Genomic DNA, 26532 nt, shown 5'->3' with positions numbered 1-26532 from the left:
ACCAGTTAGCTAAGGAACTTTATATTGTAATTTGAACCTGAGCGATATCAGAAGTATACAGATGATGCGTTAATTAGCCATGCTAAATTGCCTGTATTGTGTAGTTGAGTAGAAGAGTCTGAGGGGTAATTCATGGAATGTTCAAAGAATAACGTGGGTTGGGTGTTTGGTGTTGCAGACTTGGGCTGCAGGGCCTGTTTCCATGCTGCATCTCTGAAAATCAATGTTATATAGTGTTTTCTCATCTAATTTACTATTCCACAATCACACAGTTTTTACTTATCCATTTGTAGCAATGGTGCCATTAATTTATAGATCTTTCATTTAATAATTTCCCACTTGGGATCAATAAAGTACTTATTATTATTAAATTCAGTGCCTCAGTCCCATGTTTGTGGGGTGAGGAGAAAGAAATATAAATAAATATAGCTGCAACAGTGAAAAAAACAGTAAATTTTCAAGTTTTAACATGTTGGTAATTTTTCATCTTGGTCCTCTTTAGTTTATTCTGAACTACAATGGCCTTCTGAATATCATGCTGCTCTATATAAATTTTCCTTGCAAAGCTGGTTAGATTTCTTTGAGTAAGGTAATTTCAATTAGAGCAAAATGAATGTTTGAGGTATAAGGTAAAATACATTGGTTGAAGAACAAACCCTAAATTTCTTGTTACTTCTTTTCCAGTTCTATTGTCCATTTGTTCACTCTTATGTGATCCAAACCCTGACGACCCACTAGTGCCAGAGATTGCACGTATCTACAAAACAGATAGAGAAAAGTAAGTATCTAAATATCCCAGTTTTGCAAAGCATAGGTGACTGATTAGCTTGGGTTCTGTGACATTTTTTCCAAGTTTATTTATTCAGAAAATGTGGCAGAGCTTGTAGATCACACTAATTGGTTTGGAGTTGTATACATAGGCTGAACTGAATTAGGATGGCAGATTTTCTTCCTAGGGTTGACCTTGTGGGATTATAATATAGATTTAATTATTAGAATTTTCTGCTAGAATTTGAAGTTGCATCACTGGAACAATGATCCAGAGCTTACTTGGGCTACATATTAACATGATGCGTAGAAACCGAAAAGATGCTGTTACTGAATAAAACAGGCCTTTTTTTTACTCCAGGGAAGTAAAGCATTATGCGGAACAGGTATGAAAATGGAGTTGAGGCTAAGGTTATATTAGCTTCTCACACACAAAATGCTGGAGGGACTCAGCAGGCCAGGCAGCCTGCTGAGTTCCTCCAGCATTTTGTGTATGTTGCTTGGATTTCCAGCAACTGTAGATTTTCTTGTGTTTGTGATCATATTAGCTCAATTTTTTTTTAAATGGTAGACAGGGCTTTAGAGTCACATGTACTACTTCTAATATGCAGAGAACAGAGGGATATAGGCCATATGCAGGCAGAAGGGATAATATGGTCATTAGCTTAATTAGATTGGCACATTATTATGGGCTGAAGTGCCTGTTCCTATGCTGTACTGTTCTTCGTTCCTTTTACTTGTGCTCTGAGGAGAAGCATGTGACTTTGTAGGTACTAGTCAGTATAACTTTGGGTGAGTAAGAGATTTTGGAGACTTTATCTGTAAAAATGAATGCTATTGTTTCTTGCCAGGGTTCCCAGCCTTTTAGGTGCCATGGACCCCTAACATAAACCGACGGGTCCATGAACCCCAGATTGGGAACCTCTGTTAGTGGTTTATGAGGCAGTCTTTATTCTAGTACAGTAGAGATAATTAAGTGATCAGGACCTGTCATAACTCTCCTGTATTTACAAACCCCATTTCCAGAAAAGTTGGGATATTTTCCGAAATGCAATAAAAACAAAAATCTGTGATATGTTAATTCAAGTGAACCCTTATTTAACTGACAAAAGTACAAAGAAAAGATTTTCAATAGTTTCACTGATCAATTTAATTGTATTTTGTAAATATACACATTTAGAATTTGATGGCTGCAACACAAAAGTTGGGACAGAATTAAAATAAGATTGAAAAGTGCACAGAATATTCAAGTAACACCGGTTTGGAAGACTCCACATTAAGCAGGCTAATTGGTAGCAGGTGAGGTATCATGACTGGGTATAAAAGTAGCGTCCATCAAAGGCTCAGTCTTTGCAAGCAAGGATGGGTCATGGCTCACCCCTTTGTGCCAAAATTCGTGAGAGAATTGTTAGTCAGTTCAAAAGGAACATTTCCCAACGCAAGATTGCAGAGAACTTAAACATCTACAGTACATAATACTGTGAAAAGATTCAGAGAATTCAGAGACGTCTCAGTGTGTAAAGGGCAAGGTCGGAAACCACTGTTGAATGCGCGTGATCTTTGAGCCCTCAGGCGGCACTGCCTAAGAAACCGTCATGCGACTGTGACAATTATAGCCACCTGGGCTCGGGAGTACTTTGGAAAACCATTGTCACTTAACACAGTCCATTGCTGCGTCCAGAAATGCAACTTGAAACTCTATTACGCAAGGAGGAAGCCATACATCAACTCTATGCAGAAACACCGGTGAGTTCTCTGGGCCCGAGCTCATCTCAGATGGACTGAAAGACTGGAACCGTGTGCTGTGGTCAGATGAGTCCACATTTCAGCTAGTTTTCGGAAAAAACGGGCGTCGAGTCCTCCGTGCCAAAGATGAAAACGACCATCCTGATTGTTATAAGCAGAAGGTGCAAAAGCCAGCATCTCTGATGGTATGGGGGTGCATCAGTGCCCACGGCATGGGTGAGTTGCATGTATGTGAAGGTACCATTGACTCTGAGGTGTATATTAGGATTTTAGAGAGACATATGTTGCCATCAAGGCGACGTCTCTTCCCAGGACATCCATGCTTATTTCAGCAGGATAATGCCAGACCACATTCTGCACAGGCTGCACCAGCGTGGCTTTGTAGACACAGAGTGCGTGTGCTTGACTGGCCTGCTGCCAGTCCAGATCTGTCTCCTATTGAAAATGTATGGCGCATCATGAAGAAGAGAATCAGACAACGGAGACCACAGACTGATGAGCAGTTGAAGTCTTCTATCAAGCAAGAATGGACAAAATTTCCAATTGCAAATCTTTTACAATTAGTATCCTCAGTTCCAAAACGATTAAAAGGTGTTATTAAAAGGAAAGGTGATGTAACACAATGGTAAACATGCCTCTGTCCCAACTTTTGTTGGGTGTGTTGCAGCTATCAAATTCTAAATTTTTGTATATTTACAAAATACAATTAAGTTGGTCAGTAAAACTATTGAAAATCTTTTCTTTGTACTTTTGTCAGTTAAATAAAGGTTCACGTGAATTTTGTTTTTATTGCATTTTGGAAAATATCCCAACTTTTCTGGAAATGGGGGTTTTTATATACTTTAGTACTACATTAGTAAATGGTGTATTAACCAAATATCCTCAATACCTTTCTAAGTAGGGGCAGTTGTGGTTCATGTGTTGAAGTAAGATCTGTGGATTCCAAGTCTGCTGTCCATTGTTCAAGTTTAGCCTGGCACCTCTGCTAGTATTATGGGTTTCCGCCTATATTCCTTGCTAAAGAACCCAGGAAAGTTATGACGGGTCCTGAACTCTTAATCACCTTTATTAGAATAAAGACTGCCTCTCAAACCGCTAACTATTTCCCAATCTTGGGCCTGTGAACTCCTCAGTTTATGGTAGGGGTGCATGGCATAAAAAAGGCTAGGAACCCTGGCACTACAAGCGAGGCCACTTGCTTTTTCACTTTATTTCCCTGAATACCTAAACACAAAGATTAAGAGTAGGAGTAGCCCTTTAAGCTTGTTCTGCTATTCATCAAGATGATTTCTTATCTAGGTCAGCATCATTGCTATTTTATTTATCAGAAATCCTTTTGATCATTTTTTAAGGGAATTCAATGATCAAACCAACACAACTCTTCAACAACTGTTCACCCTTGTATAACTGTATCTCAGTATTAAATGACCTACCCTTTTACTTGGTCATTGAGTTATAGAATTATACATCATGTTAACAGGCTCTTCAGCCTAACTCATCTATGCTGAACAAAGTGCCTACCTATGCTAGTCCATTTGCTCATGTTTGGGCCGTATATCTCTGAACATTTCCTATCTGTGTACCTGTGCAAATATCTTTTAAATGTAATTGTACCTGCATCTGTGTATAGGCTGAAGGACCTGTTCCTATGCTGTACTAGTACCTGCAAAGGATCACATACCTCTCATAAGAGTACATGTATTATATGTAGAATAGTACGGCATAGGAACAGCACTTTCAGCCATAATGTTGTGCCAAAATAGTTGGCTTAATTTACCCATCACCCTGTGTGTAGAGAAAGTTGTTTCTCAGATTCCCTTTAAATATTTTTACCTCAGTTTGTTAAAGATTCATCTGTTAATTGCTGGAGGCTGGCTATTGGGAGAATTGTGTCTAGCCAGGAAATTCTCTAATGTCTACTCTTCCCATCAAATCAGCCCCCACTTTTCCACATCACCCTCTCCAAATTAAAGAATATACATATTGCCATTGTTAACAGGTGTTTTGGGATAATCCCCTCTGTTACGGTATACCTTCCAAATTCAGGTTGTTTTTGTGTACTATGAAGAGAGATTGCACACTACTGCTTTGACTGATCAAAATTTAGACCATTATCTCAATATAGAAGTCCTCCAGCTGATGTTCATTGCCATTACATAATCCTGGCACTGAGGTATAAACAGTCCATCCATAGAGGAATGTTGGCTGAATTGAAAAACAAGAGTGACCCTATGGCAATTAGTTGTTGGAATGTTTTCCTCTCTCTCCTTAATCTCCTTACCTGCCCATCACCTCCCTCTAGTGCTCCTCCCTTTCCCTTTCTTCCATGGTCTTCTGTCCTCTCCTATCAGATCTCCCTTCTTCAAGCCTTTATTTCTTTCGCCAATCACCTTATCTCTCTACTTCATCCATTTTCTCTCTCTCCCAGTTTCACCTATCACCTGCCACCTTGTACTTCATCCCCTTTCCCCACCACCTTATTCTATTTGTTGACTTTTTTTCATTTCTACCAAATCTGAGTCTTTATTCTTTGGTGATGGGAGGAGATTTTAACTGCAGGTTAGACCCAGTCTTAGACCAATCATCTTCCAAACTAGTGTCTCTTAACAAATCAGTTTTGTTTATTCAGTCTTTTTATTGAAATGTGGTATTGTTGATGTTTGGCATTTCTTACATCCTTTAGATAGGGAGTATTCGTTTATTTCCCCATGTTCATCATACATATTCCAGGATTGTTTATTTTAATATATTAATAGATGATTTCATCAGTTCATTCCTGTTAATATAAAGAAATTGCTGTTTCAGAATCACACTCCTGTATTTCTATCTTTAAATCTCCCTGGTTTTCCTCAAACAGACAGAATTTGGCATTTTAATACAACTTTGTTATCTGCTAAGGAATTTTTTAAATTTCTAGAGAGGCATTTTTTTTTTGAAGAGAATAATAAGGAAGAGACTTCTAATATTGTATGAAACACTTTCAAGGCCTATATTAGAGGACAAATGGTTTCTTATACTGCAAGTGTTAAGAATAAAGCTATTAAAGAATTGAATTAGCCAATCAATTGAAACAATTTGATCAAAAATATGCTATAGTTCCAGATCCTGTTTTATATAAAAGATGTGTTGAAGTTAAAAGTAAATATGATCTTCTGTTAACATATCCAATTGAAACTCAACTTCTTAAAGATAAAACTCAATTTTACATTCACAGAGAGAAATCAGGCAAAGTATTGGCCAACCAATTTAAAAACTTCAGTAGCTAAACGACAAATTAAAGAAATTTGCAAAACTAATGGTGATAGGACAACTGATCACTCTGAAATAAAAGTCTGCCTTTTATAAAAACCCTACTTAAATGTGGATAGTTGCTGTTTTATCAATGCTTCATTGGCTTAACTAAGCAAATTATGTAGTGATTCTTAAACATACTCCTTCATGACTCATGGGGAAATATGTAAGACAGAACTGATGAAGGTGGGTTTAAGTCTGAAAAATAGTTTCATTTCTGGTGGTGAGATGGGAAATAAGCAAGTGGGAGACAGCAGACCAGGCCATGCCTGTGGAAGGAGAAACAGGTAATGTTTCAGGTTGAAGAGGGAAAACATTTTTTTTAAATTGCAAATAATGTGAGTGGAGGGGTAGCTAGGCCAAAAGTAATATCTAAAGGGTGAGACCAGAATTAGGAATAAGTAGCAGCTAAGATGTTTAATAACAACAATTTGATAACATAAATAAATATAAAATATTAAAAATGGATATGCCCATCATGTGGAACTGTTACTGGAGAGAGAAAACCTGAGTTAATGTGAAAGATCACATGGTAGAAATGGCCAGTTATGATAAGGGAGAATTACTGAAACATTTGTACAGTTATTATGAGTTAACTGGACTAAAAAGTATAGAAGAGTTTGAACAAGATCAAGCTTGTGTTGTACAAGCTTTAAGAGTTTTAAATTTCCCTCTTGCCTTTGGTAACTAATTTGCCTACTCTTTCATGCTGATTTGCATTTTGTCTTTCTGTTAAGAATTTACGGAGGAATGTTATAAAGAGACAGATCTATGAATGTCACTTTAAATATCTGCTTAAAAAGGGGTGCATTTGTATTTTGGCTGGTTTCTTGAATCTGAAAGTTCTCAAGCATAAGTTAGACATTTTAACCTTGAGAAACCAATCTAATCAGAACAAATATTTATTTTCATTGTTAACATCAGGAAAATTTTGATTCCACATTGAATAAAAGATTCCAGTTAATTTTAACAAGGTTCCTGCAACAGAATAGGAATTTGTCATACCTTGAAATAGTTGAAATGGGCTTTGCTACATTGCCTGCAGACTTCATAATCACTTTTCAATGCAGGTAAAAAATTGTATTTTATCCATCAAATATGTGTGCTTAGTTGTTTATACTACAAAGCTAACCCATTTGGCATACTTTCCCGGATGCTTAAAATATGCCACCTACTCTGCCTCTGACTAGTGATGGAAAGTAGGATATCCTTGTATATAATTTCCCCAGAATTTGTGTTCAGACTTGCCTGGGTAGTCCACGGAAAGCCTAGTTGATGCTTCATTATTAACTTGTCCTCTAATATTTGTTTTGTTGTTATAAGGGTCAAGAAAAAATTTGTCCTCATCTCCCTCCTGCTCTTTTTCTTTTAGCACATAGCCATGTACACAAACTATTGTGTTTGTATACACACTACTTAAACCATGCTGATAAATTGCAAAAGAAACTGGCCTTTGATTTGAACAATTTGCGGTCAGAACCTACAGCTCAAACCTACCCATTTGCAACCTAGGATTTTTCCCCAAGAATTTGCAAAGCAGCCACAGAAAGGAGGTAGACCTATTCAGTCTTAATGTGTTTTGGTGTCTGATTACTTTGGACAGCTTGGATGGTCATGGATGCTTTCACAGAAATGACAAGGAATGTTATCAAGATTTGTGATTGCATGATGTTGTAGATGCTACAGATTAGTATGTTGGTACTGTATTCAGTTTGGCTCCTGAACCTCTTTTGATGTACTGGACAGGTGAAACCTGTTCTTTGGGTTTGGGAATTCAACTTGTATGATATTGGATGTTGACTTTTCTCTATTCCCAAGAATGATTTAAATAAACAGGACTTTGGGGTGGAAGGAATTTTTTAGCCAGCTTACTAAAGATAACCTTGTTAACTTTAACAAGGTTCCTGCAACCCTGTAGTTGACACAACACTTCAAATTAGGCCTCATCTACGTCTTATTCTAGAGATTTGTCAGTAACTGTAGGACTTGCTTGCGTGGTGAGCAGTAGGACACTGAGGAGTGTGGTGGAACAAAGGGGTCTGGGAATATAGATCCATAATTCCTTGAAAGTGGCGTCACAGGTAGGTAGGGTCATAGAGAAAACTTTTGGCATTGGCCTTCATAAATCAAAGTATTGAGTGCAGGAGATGAGATGTTGAAGTTGTAAAAGATGTTGGTGAGGCCTAATTTGGAGTGTTGTGTCACCTACCTACAGGAAAGATGTCAATAAGATTGAAAGTGCAGAAAAAAAATTACAGTTGCGTTGCTGGGACTTGAAGACCTAAGTTCCAGGGAAAGGTTGAATAAGTTTGGACTTCAGGAAATTTGAAGAATGAGGGGAGGTTTGACAAGTACAGTGCTGTGCAAAAGTCGTAGGCACATGTATATAGCTTGGTTGCCTAGGACTTCTCACAGTACTATAGTAATGCGTGCACTGTACTGCCACAAAAAAAAAACAAATGTAATGATGTGAGTGATGATAAACCTGATACTGGTCTCTATTGTGGACTGAGAGTGGGAAAGGGGATAGGAAGAGGGGAATCATTGTTGGGGAAGGGAGAGGGGAGGAAGCGGTAAGCACAAGAGGGGCATTCTGTAGTGATCAATAAACCAATTGTTTGGAATCAAATGACTTTGTCTTGGGGCTGAGTGTGTCTACACTCACACCACCCCCAGCCACTGGCACTCCTCTGCAATCTGTCCCGCAGTGCTTCATCCTTGCCATTCCCAACATACTTTTCTCCACCAGATTTACTAATCCACTCTCTGCTCTTTGTTGATAAATACAAAACTATGCAAAAGTATTGAGAACCCTAGGTATAAATATACAAAATTATGATAGGTATAGATAGGGTAAATATGAGCTTCTTTCACAATCTCCATCAGCACAGGTGGACCACAAGGCCATGTGCTTAGCCCCACTTGACACTATGACTTTGTGGTTAAGCACATCTTCAATGCCATATTTAAGTTTGTGCGGCCTTTTATTGTGTAACACTTACCCAAAAGGCTGGTATATGTCTAGGGGAAACGGAGTTCCAGCAACTCACCAACCCACCTCCCGTACACGCAGGTGCTATGAGAATCGAGTTTATGCCTCGCACCCGCCAACAGTATCAAACCCACAACAAATACCGTTATGAAATACACTTTAAAGAGTTTACTAAAATTAAAAGAGTAGTAGGCAATACAATATATATAAAAGGAAAAAACCAAAAGGTGCCCACTTATCAAAGTTCAGTCTGTTTAGTGCACTCGTTGGAGCTCAATCAACGAACCAATCGACCCATCCGACCGCCACGCCGTCGCACCTGGGACCACCCCGGTGGTCTTACAAGCAGTCCAGCACACGTCCACCTTCCTCGGCGTCTTCCTCGACCTCTCCTTCACACCAAAAACCCGCGAAAGCCCCTCCCCCAAGTTCCCAGCATCACAAGACACAATAACATTCCCCATTGATTAACAAATGAATACAATTACCATATCAGCCATTCTGAAGCGAAACAACGGCGAGAGAAACACTTATCCGACAAAGAAGCATTCCTGCTCGTAATAAACCAAAGAAGCCATTTTGAGTAACATACACAGGACATTGTACAATTGATTGTATTGAGTATGCCTGCAAGAAAATGAATCTCAGGGTTGTATATAGTGATGCTATATGTATTTCGATAAATTTACTTAGGACTGCATTACTCTATGACCATGATAAGATGTGGAATGAAGTTAAATAGCATGCAGCATAGAAATAGGCCAGTTTTGTCCAGTTAGTCCATGTAAACATTTGAGCCTCTCCCATTGTTTCTTATCTAATTATTTTAGTGTTATCCCGTTGCTTTTCTTCCCTCTGTTTACACAATGTCTCCTTAAATGAATGCATCCCTGCTTTTTATTTACTTCAGGAGCTATTTCTTAAATCTCAGTCAGTCGCTGGGTAAGGGTTTATGAATTCCTTATCTGGTTCCTTGATTACTGTTTCATTTTATATTTTTGTTTTTTGCTCCTCTAAATGGGAACCACTTTTAGTATGAGTTCTATCAAAAGTTACAATATCAATTAGCATGATAGAGTGGCACTATTTCAGCACTGGCAAACTGGGTTCAATTTCACTGCAGTTGGAGTAAGGAATTTGTCCATTCTCTCTGTGCATCTCGTTTGGGTGCTCCTGTTTATTTCATTCCAAAGAGTGAATTTGGGCTAGTAGGTTAATTAGTCATATGGGTGTAATAGGGCTGCATTACTCTTGGAGCTAGAAATGCCTGTTTTCAAGAGGAGAGAAGACTCCAATCTACTTATCCTTTTTGAACAGTCACAATTCTAGTCGCATTTTAAAAAATCTTGTTTGCACTTTACATTAACCTAACAAGGTTTAATTATTTTCAATCACTTTCGAAATGAATTTTGATAGTGATTGTTTCTACTGCTTTACTAACCTTTTCCCACTGCAATATATGTATTTGTTCTTTTGCACCCTGTTCAGATTCTTGCTTTAGAATTAGCATGTAACCTTCCTGTTTTTTCCTACTAAAAATGGAATTTCTCTCATTTGTCATGTGGAATTTCATCCTGATAGGTGGTAATTTATTTCAAGAGCAGTAAGGACATAGAGTAAATGGGTGGGACCTGAGGCGGTTAGCACAATGCTATTGCAGCTTGTGAGTGTCTTGAGTTCAATTCCCAATGATCTCTGTGTAAGAAGTTTGTATGTCCTTCCTGTGAGCACGTGGGTTTCCTCCCACAGTCCAAAGATGTACCAGTTAGTAAGTCAATTGGTAACTATAAATTGTGTGATTAGGCTGGTGTTAAGTAGGTTGGTTGCTGGGTGGGGCAACTCTTTGGGCCAGAAGGGGCTGTTCCATGCTTTATCTCTGAATAAATTAAAAAATAAAATGTCGATGTACAAGGAGACCTTGGGATTTGCAAGCACTTAATCGCTGAAAGTTATGACAGGGTTGATAGAGTAAAGACGAGAGTATTTGGTGTACTTGTTTTCATAGGCTGAGTCATTGCATATAAGAGTTGTGGAGTCATTTTGCAGCTATATAAAACACCAATTAGAGTGCACTTATGTGTTACTGTATACAGTTGTTGTCATATACTACAGGAAGTAAATGGTAACAATAGGGAGTGCAAAAGAGATCCAGCAGCAAATGTCTGGAATGGAGGACTAGTTTTAAGAAGAGATTGGGTAAGCTGGGTTTATTGTGACTGGTACATAGAATGGGGGGTGGGGCGGGTGGCAGGTAAACTTGCTGGATATTGATAAAATTGAGGCGTTGAGATAGGTTAGAAAGTTGATTTTCCCCCCCACCCCAGGTAAGGGGATCCAGAGCTGGAAATCATGGTCTTAATGTGAGAGAGGAATAATTAAAGAGATCTGAGGGGTAAGCGTTTTGTGTGTTGCTCAAATTTCCAGTATCTGCAGATTTTCTCTTGTTTGAGAAGATGGCGAATTGTTGTGGGTGAAGGACAGTGGAACCTCTGGACTTCTTGACATGCATTTCCTAGCTGTAATGCTATTGCTTTACAAATTACTCTGCTGAAGTAGGACATGGCTGTGAAGACATCTCAATCTGAAGAAATAGGATACCCACACAAAATACTAGAGGAACTCAGCAGGCCAGGCAACATCTATGGAAAAGAGTAAACCGTTGACGTTTCGGGGCAAAACCCTTCATCAGGACTCAATGATGAAGGGTCTTGGCCTGAAGCATTGACTATTTACTCTTTTCCATAGATGCTACCTGGCCTTCTGAGTTCCTCTAGCATTTTGTGTGTGTTGCTTTGACTTCCAGTATCTGCAGATTTTCTCGTCAAACAGCATACACAGATGCTTTTCTGATCATTGTGGGATTTTCAACCAGGCCAGCTTCAAGAAATCTCTGAATTACTGTCGCCAGCGCATCACCTGTGGAATCAGAGGAGCCAACATACTTGCCTATTGTTAGGCCACCATCAAGTATGCTTACTGTGCCATCCCATACCCACACTTTTGGAAAATCTAATTACCTGGCTGTAATTCTACTCCCTGCATGTAGGCAGAGACTAAAAACTGCATTACCAATGATGACGACCAAGAAAATATGGTCAAGGGAGGTGGAGGAGTGCTTACAGGACTGCTTTGAATTGGTGAACTGGACAATATTCAGGGATTTGTCTTCAAATCTGAATGAATACGCCACAGATGTCACTGACTTTTGTGGATGAGTATGTGCCTTCAAGAAAGTACCGGACATGCCCAAACCAAAAGCCGTGAATGAAACGGGATTCATAGTTTGTTGAAGGTTAGATCTGTAGCATTCAAGACTGAAGATCCAGGACTATCCAAGAAGCCGAGGTACAACCTATGAAAACCTTGCACTGACATCTGTAATACCAAGGAATTAATTGTGGACTTCAGGAAGGAGTAATTGAGGGAACACACCAGTCCTCATCGAGGGATCAGCAGTGGAGTGAGCAATTTCAAGTTCCTGGGTATCAATATCTCTGAAGATTATCCTGAGCCCAACATTGATACAATTACAAAGACTGCGGCTATATTTCATTAGGAGTTTGAGGAAAATTAGTATGTCACCGAAGATGCTGTCAAATTTTTGCAGATGTGGAGAGCTGACAACTGGTTGTGTTACCATATGGTATTGAGGGGCCACTGTACGTGATTGGAAAAAGCTGCATGAAGTTGTTAATTCAGCTAGCTCTATCATGGGCATTAGCCTCCCCAGAATCGAGGACACATGAAAAAGGCAATGCCTCAGAAGTGTGGCATCTATCATTAAGAGCACCTGTCACGCAGGATATGCCCTTTGGAGCGTGAAGACACACATTCAATGTATCAGGAACAGCTTTTTCCCCTCCGCCATCAGATTTCTGAATGGACCATGAATCCATAAACACGGCCTTAATATTTTGTTTTACGTTTAATTTTTTTAAATATTCTTACTGTAATTTAGTTTTTAAATTATGTATTGCAATGTACTCATACTGTAAAACAACAAATTTCACCACATATACCAGTCATATTAAATTTAATGCTGAAGAGGAAGTGTTGGAACTTTCAGCTTTTATCTTTTTATAATAGTATGGTAGATCAAAATTCTGTCTTGAACTGAGAGATTACAATATCATAAAAGGAAGCAGTGGGGTGATTTTAGAAATGGAATCTAATCAATTCTTTCTGTTGTGAAAATAATTATCAGAATTAATTTATCTATTTTGCTAACCTGTTAAATGAGGGTCTAATTTGAATGAGGGTGTAATACACTGAATTCACTGTGGTTTGTGTGAATATTTCTAAGTTAACATAGGTCTGAAATCTGCTAGCCATTTGGGATTTTTGGTAATGTAGTCTATTTTGCATGTTGCAGGGCTTTGAGCAGTTAGGTACAATGTATTTGTCATTAAGACTTGCTGGGGATTACTTTGACATGTGACCTTATTTGATTTTTGATCACTAGAATTCAACTTGTTGGCTTTAGTTGGTTCAAATTGGCAGTACAAAGAAACAGACTAAATTATATGCAGTTAGGGAAACACCCTCTAAGTTCACCTTGTCAAGACCCTCCTCAGGATTCTATGTTGCAGTCATCACACATCACCTCATTGAATGCAAACCTAGCCTCCATTCATCTCCCATTATAGGAATAACTTAGAAATCTGTATTGCTTCCAATGAATTTGCATCATTAAATATGGAGACCACCATCTTAGGTATGCTCTGACCATTGCCTTTCATAACTGGCATCACCACTCTGCTTTTTATTAATGAATTGAGAATTTGTAACTTTACAGAAAATACCGGAGTGGGGAATACGGTAATTATATTTGTGTTGGCAGACTGTAACTAATGGGATTATCCAGGGATTTGTACTTAGGACCCCATTTCACTGTCTGTATCCATGTTTGTTGAAGGGGCTACCAAATGTCATATTCTCAGGTTGTTGTCAAAAGCAGATAGGATTATGAGGAGGGAGGATGATGTAAGAAGGCTGCAAGGGCATATAAAAGAACTAAGTGGATGAGACCATGGACAGATGTATAGGAAAATGTGAGATCATTCACTTTGCTTCATTTAACAAAAAAGTAAATTATTTTAATAGTGTTTGATTGGGTGGTGTTGCCATACAAAAAGAACTTAGCTGTATGTGCCTACAAATCACGGAATATCAACATCATTTGCATTTGCACCAAGTGATTAATAAGGCAAATAATTAACCATTTGTGTGGTACATTTCAGCCTTTAGGTCAAGAGTGTAGCAGTGTTAAATATGAAGTTGAGCAAGTACAATCCTCCTAAGGACTGGACTGAAATTGTAATGCAGGGATTCTCACGTTAATAAAAAAACAATGCTGGAGGAACTCAGCAGGTCAGGCAGCATCTGGGAAGGGAAATAAGCAGTCGACATTTCATATCATCTGGGACTGACGTCGTCAGCCAGCATTTAGTGTGTTGCTTCAGATTTCTAGCATCTGCGATCTTGTGTCTCCATTCTCAGGTAAAATCAAGCTTTTAAGGTTTGAGGAAGGTTTCCAAAATTCCAAGAATTGGGTTAAGTTAGCATTGTCTTCATTGTCACTGTTGGAATGTATTTACGATGCACAGATGGCAATTCAGTCTATTGAACCAACTCTGACTCAAACCAATTCAGTTCTATATCCTGATTATTTTCTTGTAGCCCGTTCTCCATACCCACTTATTCCCCTATGAATCCACTATGATAATTTACAGCTGGCACTTAACGTAAGTGTTTAGGTTGTGGGAGAAAAACAGAGCCCCTGGGGAAATTCACATTGTCGCAGGGAGCACGTGCAAACTCCACATATGGCATCAGTATCTACTGCTCTGCACTACAGTGCCAGTAATGTGGGTTCAATTCCACTGCTGTCCGTAAGAAGATATTGTTTTCCCCATGACCGCATGGGTTTCCAGCCACATTTCAAAGATACGTGGGTTAGTAGGCTAATTCGCTACGTGGGTGTAATTGCAGCCTGTTATTGTACTTTCTCTGAAGATAAAAAGGAAAATCAAACTTTAGAATTGTATGTTTTGGTGTTTGAAGAAATATCTGATTCAGGCACTATGATGGTCCATGGCCAAACTGGTTAAGTTCCTTGTTTCAAAAATAAAGTTGAGAAGGTCTTTCTATTGGTTGGGCTTTATAAGGTGCTGGTGAGACTACACCTTGAGTGTTGTGAACAGTTTTGGGTTCATCTAAGAAAAGATGTGCTGTCATTGGAGATGGTTCAGAGGCGGTTCACAAGGAGATTTCAAGGCTAAAAAGGTTATCATACGAGGAACGTTTGTACTAGGTTGGTACTCGCTGGAATTTAGAAGGATGGGGGGGGGTGGAATCTCATTGAAACCCTTTGAATGTTGAGAGGCCAATACAGTGTAGATGTTGAAGGGACATTTCCCATGGTGGGTGAGTCTAGAACAAAAGGGCACAGCCTCGGGATAGAGGGGCATCTATTTAAAATAGATGTGGAGAAATTTCTGTAGCCAGGGTGTGTGAATTTGTGGAATTTATTACCACAGGGAGCTGCGGAGGCCAGGTCATTGGGTATATTTAAGGCAGAGCTTGATAGGTTCTTGATTGGACGTAGCATCAAAGGTTACACGGAATGGGGCTGAGGAGTGGGGAGAAAAAAGATCAGCCATGATTGAATGGCGGAGCAGACTCGATGGGCCGAATGGCTTAATTCTACTCCTATATCTTATGATGAGGGGGGAAATGATTGGAACGAAAGTGAAACCGTTTTCAGGGATTCTCAATAGAAATTATGTGTTGAGTTTGTTGAATGGTAGCCTTGTATAATTATCATTTGCAAATGGTCAAATATACAACTAGTTGTAATAAGCCACATTACTTTTGTGTGTAGATGCTGCTCATTTACATTGAAGAGTAATTTTTCTTTTATCTTTATTGAAGTTGTTTTTTCATTTCATTTTTTGGAGATGAACATACAATGTCTTACTCACCTTTTGTCCATCCTGCATAAACATGATCAAAACCTTAAGCTACAATTGAAGTCAGCAACAGAAGCTTAAGAATATTTCCCTGTGTGCCCCTAATGTGCCCTTACAGTTTGCTGAATAGATGATTTCCTCCTTATCTGTTGGTACTTAAACATGCTTCACTTCCTTGATGTGCTTTTGTGTTAATGGCCAATGTCAGTTTTTTTTTGTCTTGTTGTGAATAGTGTCTCTGTTTTCCATACAAGTGCATCAATATGTAAATTAATGCCTCTCCTTTTTATTTGCAGGTACAACAAAACAGCTCGGGAATGGACTCACAAATATGCAATGTGAAACCTGATACCTTGGAGTTCAAATATCTTGCATCATAGCTGGAATAAACTTTTAAATTACTGATTTATGATTTTACTATTTGGCTGCCCCCTTGTAAGATCACATCTTTCATACCCCTCTTCCCATCCCTTAACCTTATCCTCTCCTCATTCCTCCTCCTTCTCCTCCACCCCCATTCACATGTTCTTGTGAGAAGGCAGTTTAGTACTTCGTGCTTGGAAAGACCACTGGATTTCTAATGTAGTTTCATCAATCATCTGAAATTTTGACCTCCTTTATATATGGAGCATGTGTTAAGTGGCCAATACCTTCATAATAACTTGGTTATGAGATTAAAACCATTCTGTATTGAAATAAGTGCTGATTTTTACCTGAAATTAAATGGGTCAAATTCTTTTCTTTAAAGATTGCTGTATTAATGGGGCAGCATCTTTCATTTTCCCCTGATAAAATAGTATTTGAGTCTATTTACTTCATGCTCATAACTTTGTTATGAATGGTGGATTGGTTCAGAACGTTATAACGTCGACATTAATTAAAATATATGCTGTATTTTATGCATGTTAATAAAAGGAATGACTTAAGGTTTTTGTTGGTTTTACGCAGAATGGAAATGGAAGTTACTGTCTCTTAATCTTCCTCCCCAAGCGAACAAACTCAAATCATTTTGTAAATTTCATTTACAGTGCTACTTTTTACAAAACAAAATGCAACTATCAGTTGATCTGTTTACCACAACACTTCTACATGGCACTGAGTAATGGTTCTCATTTCACGGTAGACCGATCAACTAATAGCTTGTATTCATTGGGTTTTTCTTTTAATAAAGTTGCATAAACCAATGTTTGAGCAGCCTGGATGAATGGAGTACAACCTTTTAAGGTACAGCTATGTTGAAGTGATGATAACTTTAATTGGTAGCTTTTCAAGGTTATTTATGAAAACAGTTTTGCCAAACAATTTAAATCAGTAGTTTTAAATGCTTTAGTGCTCAATCTTGGTTCTCTGAGCACTCTATATAGTGTCCATGTTCACATAGGACTACAATGATTATTTTTAGTTGAAATTTTAAATTAAAATATAGTTCCAGAAATTAGTCAGCTTAGTTTGAATTTGAGTATGGGTTGAATGATGTGTAACATGCAGACATCTGCAGCTATAAATTATTTTATATACTTAAAGCTATCTTGTGGGATTGTTGCTAATGTTTACAGTCAGTTTTGTTGAGAGACTAGCTGTTATATAATTTTAAATATTGGAAGCCAGAAACTGTAATTGAAATGAATATGTCCCCATCTTAAACATAGTTTCTCATTTTTTTGACATTTGTTTACAATCTTAAGACTTTTGTGATTTCATTCTTTTAAGAGAAAGAAGGGTTAATTATGAAAATCAATGTGCTTCAATTTTCAAACTTTTCAGTGTGTAGATGTAATTCGTAAGAATTTAGAATGATTTTTATATAAACTAAATTTCAAGGCAGTAATTAATGTTACTACAATAAAGTTACAGCAAGAGTTTAAAACTAGAAGGAATTCTGGACTACAGCAAAATTGGATTTCACTTTCAAACTTTTTAAATGATTAGCCTTAATTTTCTAGAGTTTTAACTTGCATTTCTGATTTTATTCTGTTCTAGCAGTTGAGTCTATTGTTTGATGTAAACTTGGCTCTTGTTTCAGACATTTAATCTTGCTGGAATATTTGTTGATTTTTAAATTTATGAACAATTCTGAAGGAGGTGGACTGTGAAAAGGCGACATGGTAGTTTACAGTAGCAATTGACAATTTCTCCCATGTGGTAAGTATCCCTAGTGCAAATCCAGAGAGCGCTCTACACATATAATAAATTGCACTTTAGTATTCTACAATTCTATACAACATCAAGTACAATGAAATATTTTGGTGACATCTTGGGCTTAAATTACTTGATTTGTTCGAATCAGGCTAAATTTGTCAAATGTATGGTATTTTAATTCCTTGCAGTCTGTGATTCTTGCAAGACTCAGCATCCTCTTTTCATTGTTTTACATGATGCCAACAATTTGCTTTGGGCCGAATTAATTTCTTCCCTACCCACCTCCACCCTCCTAAACTGACGATTGTCTATAACCCTATTTCATATCTTCCTTATTTTGGTACCAAACCACTAGTGATACAAGGCTGGCTTCTGATAATTTGAAAGCTGAATGATAGATTAGTGGCTCTGCTAATTTCAGGATGATGATTTGACCGATCAGTTGTTTGTTTTTCTATTTCACTTGACCACTTGCACTCACTTTTGGAAATCCATTTTTCCATCTTGTGTGGAGAAAAGGTTTTCAGATATACCCTCAATCAGAGAACTTGGTACTTAAAATTGTGTGTTTGCATGTGCGCACACAGGTGCTGTCCATAAAACAGTACAACACAGGAACAGGCCCCTTGGCCCACAGTGTAGTGCCAAACCAGCTAAAAAGCAAATCAAAAATGCCCAATCCCTCGTACCTATACAATGTCCATATTCCTCCATCTTCCTTGCATCTATGTGCCTATCCAAATGTATCTTTCTTTCCACATTTCCATCAGAACTAGTATGTTACTGACACCATAGTTGGATTGTGTGCTTGGAATGAGGTGGTGAAGTGAAAAGGGTTCTACACATCACTGAAGTTATGAACTGAAATACACAATTGGACTTGATGCATAAACAAAGAGAAGCTGAGCCATTTAAAGTTGAACTGTGTTAGGCATACTTTAAAATAAAACCTGTGTGTGAGTGAGTACTTTTGTTATTTGTAGAATAAAGTGGAAAATGTTGCTGAAGACCAGTAGGGGTTATCTTGTGGCAGAGTGTCCAGATTGAATCCAAGTATTCAAATCAGTTATTAAATGTTATTGTAACTCAGACCTGTGAAGAAATCGTATATTATGGTAGTCCAAAAACGAGCTCTCAGCCATCCATAACTCTTATTAACCTAAGGTATAGAAAAACTAAATACTTGTGCGTGTACTTGTAATTTTGTCATAAACTATTTTCATATTATTTGTTACTCTTGAATTTCTAGTATAAATCAGTTAAATCTATTTTAAGTCATGTGCCTTGAGTTTTAAATCTGCATCATTCAGGTGACCAAGAGTTTTAATTTTTAGGATTAGGAAATGCTGGGATGGTTAGTATCTGTGCACATAAATGTAGTTATCATTTGAGGTGAAGGTCTCAGATCTGAAGCAGTCACTTTTCAGTGCCTCCAGTTCATTTTAAAATGTTTTGATGTGGGTTATTTTAACAGAATTTCAATGGAACATTATTCTGAAATGTTAACATTAATGCTACCCCTGTTTAATCTCACAGTTCCAGTATCTGCAGCATGTTTCCCTAATTTATTAGATTTGATACAGTAGACTGAAAGAGGAATACTTGATCCTGCTGGATTTTAATAACTACCTTGTATTTCAAGCTTTGTAACATGCTGGGATTTCTTGAACCATGGAAACTTTGGTTTTCAGTCCTTTCCTCTCCACCATTTGCTTTTGTAATATTGCCTATCTAATTTCAAGTAACCAACATTTTCTTTAATCAAGGGATAGAAACAATCATCTTGCTTGCCATGTAATCTCCCAGCTCTAATCTAGGGACTACACCAGATTGTAATCGTTTGACCATAAAAAGTAAAATATGGCTGATGTTAGAAATTTGAGATAATTATGGAGGTGCATGCCAGTAGTAGTTAGATAAAACAGCATAAATGGAAAGATTTCTTATCAATCTGAAACAGTCACACCTGAAATGCTAACTGACCATTTACTGTTTTGATTCTTACTTCACACACCCCTAATCCTATCTTTACAGCCATTAGTTGCTGAAATATTACTTCTGTATTCCAATAATTCTTCTGGCTGCTAAATTTGTACTTATCCCAAACATTGAAGTTGACACTTTGCACCAGCCCCATTTGCCTATCTCCCTAAGCTTGCACTATGTACCTGCTAGTCCACGTGATTAAAATTCTTGTCCGAATTTTCAGATCTCTACACCATCACACACTCTGGACCTAATGGTTCTCTTGCTCATTTCTTCCAGGCCTTGACTAACAACCATGCTTTCACCTGTATGAATCCTAAACATGAATAACATCATCATCATCTCTCCCCTCCAAAAGAAAAATCTTCCCCTCTATAAATTCTGTTCATGTGAATATTGAATTGTTCAATGATGTACTTTTTCCAGGCAATTTTAATAGGTAATGAATTGGACTGAACCCATTCAACAAAAACTGCTGTTAAAGCTGCATTAAATATGTTCTAATAAAAGATTCATGTGCAAATTATTCAAGTAGAACCATGATCACAAACTAAATTGTTTTGTGCTACTTGCTTCTGTTTTTGTGCCATTCATCCCTCATTTCCCATATGAAAGTAAAAATATTAAATCATGATGCTGAAAATCTATGACCGTTTCACTCTAAATTTTAAAATAGGCCTGCCCTTGATCTCTTTAAAGATTATGGAATTTTATAGTAAAGGTTGTTATTGAATCCATTGACGCTGTGCTGTGTCTGAAAAGGAGCTATTGCATTTGTCTGTTCCCTGTACTTGGTGTTTACTTATAGAAAATACCTATTTGGGAATTAATAATCTTTTCATGAGATCATAGCTATCAACAGTATACTCATGCTGCTTGATTTTCTTTAAATGTGACTCCACCATGGATATCCAGTCTGAATTCCATGGAGCAAAGTCATATTTGAAAAGTATTGTAGTATTGATCTGTCAATATTTAAATAGTTTTAAATTTAATTTTAAAAGATGTGGGACAACTTTATGCAAGTAATACACCTACATGGGATCTGCTAACTCAGTTTTCAATGTATTTGGACTGGAGAATAGTAAACGATTATTAAACTTCATAAATCTAAGAAAGCAGGAGGGTATTTATCTCATGTATGCTGAGTGATGTGTACTTGTTTTAAAGAAGTCAATAGAGAAACTAATTTTGTAAATTTTTTTGCAAAGTTATTTTGTATCATAATAAAAACATGACAACCTGATTCATATCCATGTAGATTTCTATTCCATGTAGTTTATAACGGCTACTGTTTAATTTCAGTAAGTGATGCAGGAAACGTTCATTAAAGAGCTAAGATCATGGTTTGTGTCAATAGTTCATTGTATACAAAAAAATACATCTGCAGGCACAGCTATCCTTTTGGTTCCTTACATTTCGATCACATACCATAGCATGATCACTAACAGACGGGTGAAGCTGCAATTGTGTTTTAGCATTAAAGGAGTAATGGCGTTCTCTCCCAGTGTTCACTCGCAAATCCACGCCGGTACCCTGATCGTCACGAGTTACAAGCGAATGTCCAAGGTCGGGGCAAGGCCTATTCCAGAATGATGGGCCGAGGGAGTGCCGCACGGTGGGAGGGCCGAGGGAGCATCGCACTGTGGCGCAGGAAGAGCGACCTCGCGTCTGACGTTTCACTAGCCGCTCGGCCTTGGCACCATTCCGTGCGCACGGTGGCGAGGCCGAACGCTTACGGTGATGCCGGCGCCGTGCCCAAGCGTGATCACTCTGCTGCTTGCTGCCGCCACCGCCACCGCCGTACACGCCCAGCTCTACAGCCTGAGTGGAAGCTTCTGGGAGGTCCGCAACGGTAACGGAAGCGTGCGCACGCCCGCCACGGTTCCCGGGAACGTCCACAGCGCGCTGCTTCATGGCGGCGTTATTCAGGTGAGGTCCCATCGTCTGATCCCGGTGCGGGGAGGATGGGAAGGTTTTGGGCATGTGTTCCCACTGGAGGGAACACAGTGGTGGAGGGCGACGGGGCCGGTCGGTGCAGGGAATGGCCGGTATTGAGGATGAGGGCAGTTGGGGGGGGAGGGGGGAGTTTCCAGTGTAGGTTGTTAAGGTGAGGTGGGGAGTGACCAGTGCTAGGGGTTAGAGCAGTTTCGGGAATGACCGGTGTTGAGGGTTAGAGTGATGCTTGTGTTAGTGTGGGGTGTCCAGTGCCGGTGGTTAGGATGGTAGTGGGGAGTGATCTATGCTCGGGAACAAATTTCACGTCACATGCCGATGATAATAAACCTGACTCTAGCAGTGTTGGGAGTGACCAGTGCTGAGGGTGGGGTGGGGAAGAGCATATGGGGTGGGGTATGTGCTTAGAAGGGGAACAAATCTCCACCAGGATTGAGTCAACTCTGGTTGGGCAGGGTAACAATAAGTGGTATCTGAGGTGCAGCCCTGTGGATAGCACTCATTTTTGAGTCACAAGTCTGCAAGTGGTTGCACAATCTGCAGAATGTAATTTAGCAAATGTTACTGTTCTGTGGGCCATATCGGTGGATTTCAGATCAAACTGCAAAAGCAAGCCTCATCTGAGTTTTTAAATATACTCCTGGTGCTCAGCCTCTGAGCAGGTTCAGACTCCATTCCTTATACCTCCCTAAAGCTATTCAGGCACAACTTTACAGAATATTCTCCTCTTACTGGGTGACTTTAGCTTTTGGTACTCTCAAGGAGGTGTGGGATCCAAGGGAACATTGCTTTGTGGATCCAGAACTGGCTTGCCCACAGAAGACAGAGTGGTTGTATTCTGCATGGAGGTCGGTCACCAGTGGTGTGCCTCAGAGATCTGTTCTGGGACCCTTATGTTTGTGATTTTTATAAATGACCCAGATGAGGAAGTGGAGGGGTGGGTTAGTAAGTTTGCTGATGACGCAGAGTTTGGAGGTGTTGTGGATAGTGTGGAGGGCTGTCAGAGATTACAGCGAGACATTGATAGGATACAAAACTGGGCTGAGAAGTGGCAGATAGAGTTCAACCCAGATAAGTATGAAGTGGTTCATTTTGGTAGGTCAAGTATGATGACAGAATATAGTATTAATGGTAAGACTTGGTAGTGTGGAGGATCGGAGGGATCTTGGGGTCCGAGTCCGTAGGACACTCAAAGCAGTTGCGCAGGTTGACTCTTTGGCTAAGAAGGTAGATGGTGTATTGGCCTTCATCAATCATGGAATTGAATTTAGGAGCCGAGGGAACAAAGCTTAGCAGTTTAAGAAAGGAGCTCCATGGCTTCTTCAGGGCAGTTAAAGATGGTGATAGATACTGACCTCAACTGTTAAAAACATAATGTGTCTCAGAGGGTAGCACTTTCACCATTGAGCTAGAACTTTTAAGGATATAGAAAACACAAGATGCTATCTTGTTTTGTACTGTTGCGAGTGCTTAATTACCAACAACTGTATCTAACAGCATTTTGGGTGTACTCACTCCTCAACTTCCTGTAGATCAAGAAAACATCTGACACTCGCCTTCTCTGGGACATTTAGTGATGGGCAATTAAATTTGGGCTTGGATTGTAAAGTCCACATCCTATAATTAAAAATTATTAAAGCCCTTGGCTTGCTCAAGGTAATTGCATTAAGCCAGGGGTTCCCAACCTGGGGTCCATGGACCCCTTAGTTAATGGTAAGAGTCCATGGCATTAAAAAGGTTGAGAACCCCTGCATTAAGATCTTGTGACACTTTTTGGAAAATTTTTATCAAGATGTCAGTAAACTCTAAAGTACTTCACATTGAATCAAGTATTTTTGAAGTCTTGTCACAATCACAACTTGGTAGCTGATTTCAGGCAGTATGTAAGAGAATTAAAAGGACAGCATGAAGTTGTTTTGATCATAAACAGGGAGTTAAACTTTTAGTAATGAAAATGGAACCGATTAAGTCTTGCACAATATTTGTCCTCCTTCTCTTCCTCCCTCCCCAACTCCAAAACAGAGACCATAAGATATAGGTTCCCATCCTTTTATTATGCCATGAACCTCTACCATGGGCGGACCCCAGACTGGGGCCCCTGCCATAAGACATAGGAGCAGAATAGTGTTTACTCCGCAATTGCATCATGGCTGATTTATTAACCCCCTCAATCCCATTCTCCTGCCTTCTCTCTGTAATATTTGACACCCTTATTAATCAAGAACCTATCATCCTCCACTTTAAATATACTTCCACAACTGTTGGCAATAAATTCCACAGATTCACCACTCTCTGGCTAAAGAAATTCCTCATCACTTTCCTAAAGAGATGTCCGTGTATTCTGGTTCTCAAATAAACATTCTCTCCACACCCACTTTATCTTGGCCTTTCAATGGGATTCAATGTGATTCCCCCCTCATTCAGAGAATGTCAGTATTCTATTGTGTGTGTCAGGAAAAGTTTCAGGCCTTAGCCCAATACATATAGAGTAACACATCACAGTAACAAGTCAATTTTGCCCATCTGCACTAATCCCATTTGCTCATTTTAGGACTGATTTCTTCAATGCCTTGCCTATTTTAGTGCTTGTCTTTCACTCCCACAGAGAGTCAGTAATCAACTTGGGAATAGGTGGATTTAAGGGAAGGTTGGATAGGTGGCGGGAAATAAAGGAATGAAACCATTTGCTGAAATGAGTGAGATAAAGAAAACAGGAGTGGGGAGAGTTGCCTGGATTATGACCATTATCACAAACTTGTGTAGGCACTGTGAATTCTTTAAGTATTTAATTACCTTTACTAAACAAGCAGTGTGCTAGAAGAACTCATCAGGTCAAGCAGCATGTGTGGAAGGAATAGAATTATTGACTTCTTGGGTCAAAACCATCAGGACTGAAATGATTTTCCCAGGAAGAACGGACATAGGCAAACCTGACATTTATTAACCATTTTGAACTGAACTCAAGACGGTGGCTACCTCAAATTGCTGCCGTCTCGATGACAGTGCTGCTGCAGTATTGCAGGGCAGGGAGATCTCAGCACCTGTACCCATTAAACTGCATGCTGTAGGCTCAGGAGATGATGTCCTGCATTTAGAGATAATCTTAAATACAACTGGCTTCAGTTCATTTTTGAAGAATAATCATTAGGTGCTAAAAAAGAAAAGCTTTTTATGTATAGAAATCTTACTCTTGTTTTTTGAATTATAGGATCCCTACTATAGGTTTAATGATGTGGCCTACAGATGGATTGCTTTGGACAACTGGACCTACAGCCGGACTTTCACATTGCCTCCTGATGTGAGGTTGGTTGGTTTAGTAGGGTGAAAGATGCATTTCCTCAAAACTGAGTACCTTCTGAGAGTGGGTGATAAGATGTCCTAGAATTTGATATATAATGGCAAATACTGCAACTGAGATGTTGTAATACTTAACGAAAACCAGAAAATACTGGGAATGCTGAACATTTCTGAATAGGGAAATACATTCAAAGCACTGAGCTATATACGTTAACTTCAGACAAGTGCAATTAAATCTAGAAATCAAGATGGTGGAAATTTGAGATAAAAGCTGAACTCTGAAAATGCCCAGCAGGTCAGGCCACATTAAGGGGATCTGTTAAGACCATAAGTCATAGGAGCAGAATTAGGCCATTTGGCCCTTCACGTCTGCCCCACCATTCGATCATGGTTGATCCTTTATTTCCCCTCCTTAGCCTCACTCCCTGTAACCTTTGATGCCATGGTCAATCAAGAACCTATTAATCAAAATACACCCAACGACCTGGCCTCCAAAGCTGCCTGTGGTAAAAATTCCACGAATTCATCACCCTCTGGCTAAAGAAATTTTTCCACATCTCTGTTTTAAATGGATGCCCCTGAGGCTGTGCCCTCTTGTCCTAGACACGTCTCACCATGTTTAACATCTTTTCCACATCTACTCTGTTGAGGCCTTTCAACATTCGAAAGGTTTCAATGAGATCCCTCCTTGCCCATCTAAATTCCAGTGAGTAAAGGCCCGGAACCATCACATGTTCCTCATATGATCACCCTTTCATTCCCGGAAACATCCTTGTGAACCTCCTCTGAACCCTCTTCCAGCACATCTTTTCTTAGATAAGGAACCCAAAACTATTCACAATACTCAAGGTGAGTCCTCAGCATTGCCTTATTAAGACTCAGCATCACATTCCTGCTTGTATATTCTTGATCTCTTGAAATGAACATAACATTGCATTTGTCTTCCTCACCACTGACTCAACCTGCAAGTTAACCTTTAGACTTTTCTGCACAGGGACTTCCAAGCCCTCTTGCATCTTAGAATTTTGTATTTTCTCCCCATTTAGAAAATAGTCTACACATTTATTTCTTCTCCAAAGTGCATGAATCTGCATTTTCCAACATTGTATTTCATTTGCTAGTTTCTTGCCCATTCTACTAATCGGTTATCATCACTGGCGCACCTCAGGGGTGTGTGCTTAGCTCGCTGCTCTACTCTCTATATACCCATGACTGTGTGGCTAGGCATAGCTCAAAGACCATCTATAAATTTGCTGATGATACAGCCATTGTTGGTAGAATCTCAGGTGGTGACAAGAGGGCATACAAGAGTGAGATATGCCAACTAGTGGAGTGGTGCTGCAGCAACAAACTGGCACTCAACGTCATTAAGACAAAAGAGCTGAT

General features: G+C 39.1%; 2 protein-coding genes across 6 annotated transcripts in view; both read left to right on the top strand.

Annotated features, from left to right (window-relative positions):
* LOC132391845 (ubiquitin-conjugating enzyme E2 D3-like) overlaps positions 1 to 16952 on the top strand; it is a 34761-nt gene extending 17809 nt beyond the window's left edge. For 2 of the 3 annotated variants that reach the window (XM_059965525.1, XM_059965523.1), the window contains 2 exons: positions 685 to 778; positions 16065 to 16952. In XM_059965525.1, coding sequence (XP_059821508.1) covers positions 685 to 778; positions 16065 to 16110 — 140 coding nt within the window. In that variant the 3' untranslated portion in view covers positions 16111 to 16952. Of the gene's footprint in view, positions 1 to 684; positions 783 to 16064 lie in introns of those variants that run through there. The other variant, XM_059965524.1, reaches the window with a different exon arrangement.
* Positions 16953 to 17095: 143 nt separating this feature from the next.
* Positions 17096 to 26532, top strand: part of manba (mannosidase, beta A, lysosomal) — a 75155-nt gene continuing 65718 nt past the window's right edge. For all 3 annotated transcript variants that reach the window (XM_059965522.1, XM_059965521.1, XM_059965520.1), the window contains exons 1-2: positions 17096 to 21825; positions 25058 to 25152. In XM_059965522.1, coding sequence (XP_059821505.1) covers positions 21637 to 21825; positions 25058 to 25152 — 284 coding nt within the window. In that variant the 5' untranslated portion in view covers positions 17096 to 21636. The remainder of the gene's footprint in view (positions 21826 to 25057; positions 25153 to 26532) is intronic.

This window comes from Hypanus sabinus, chromosome 3 (assembly GCF_030144855.1).
Source record: "Hypanus sabinus isolate sHypSab1 chromosome 3, sHypSab1.hap1, whole genome shotgun sequence".
In the NCBI taxonomy this organism is placed as follows: domain Eukaryota; kingdom Metazoa; phylum Chordata; class Chondrichthyes; order Myliobatiformes; family Dasyatidae; genus Hypanus; species Hypanus sabinus.
Note: the sequence above shows the minus strand (reverse complement) of the source record. Positions and strands in the feature narration are given on the sequence as shown.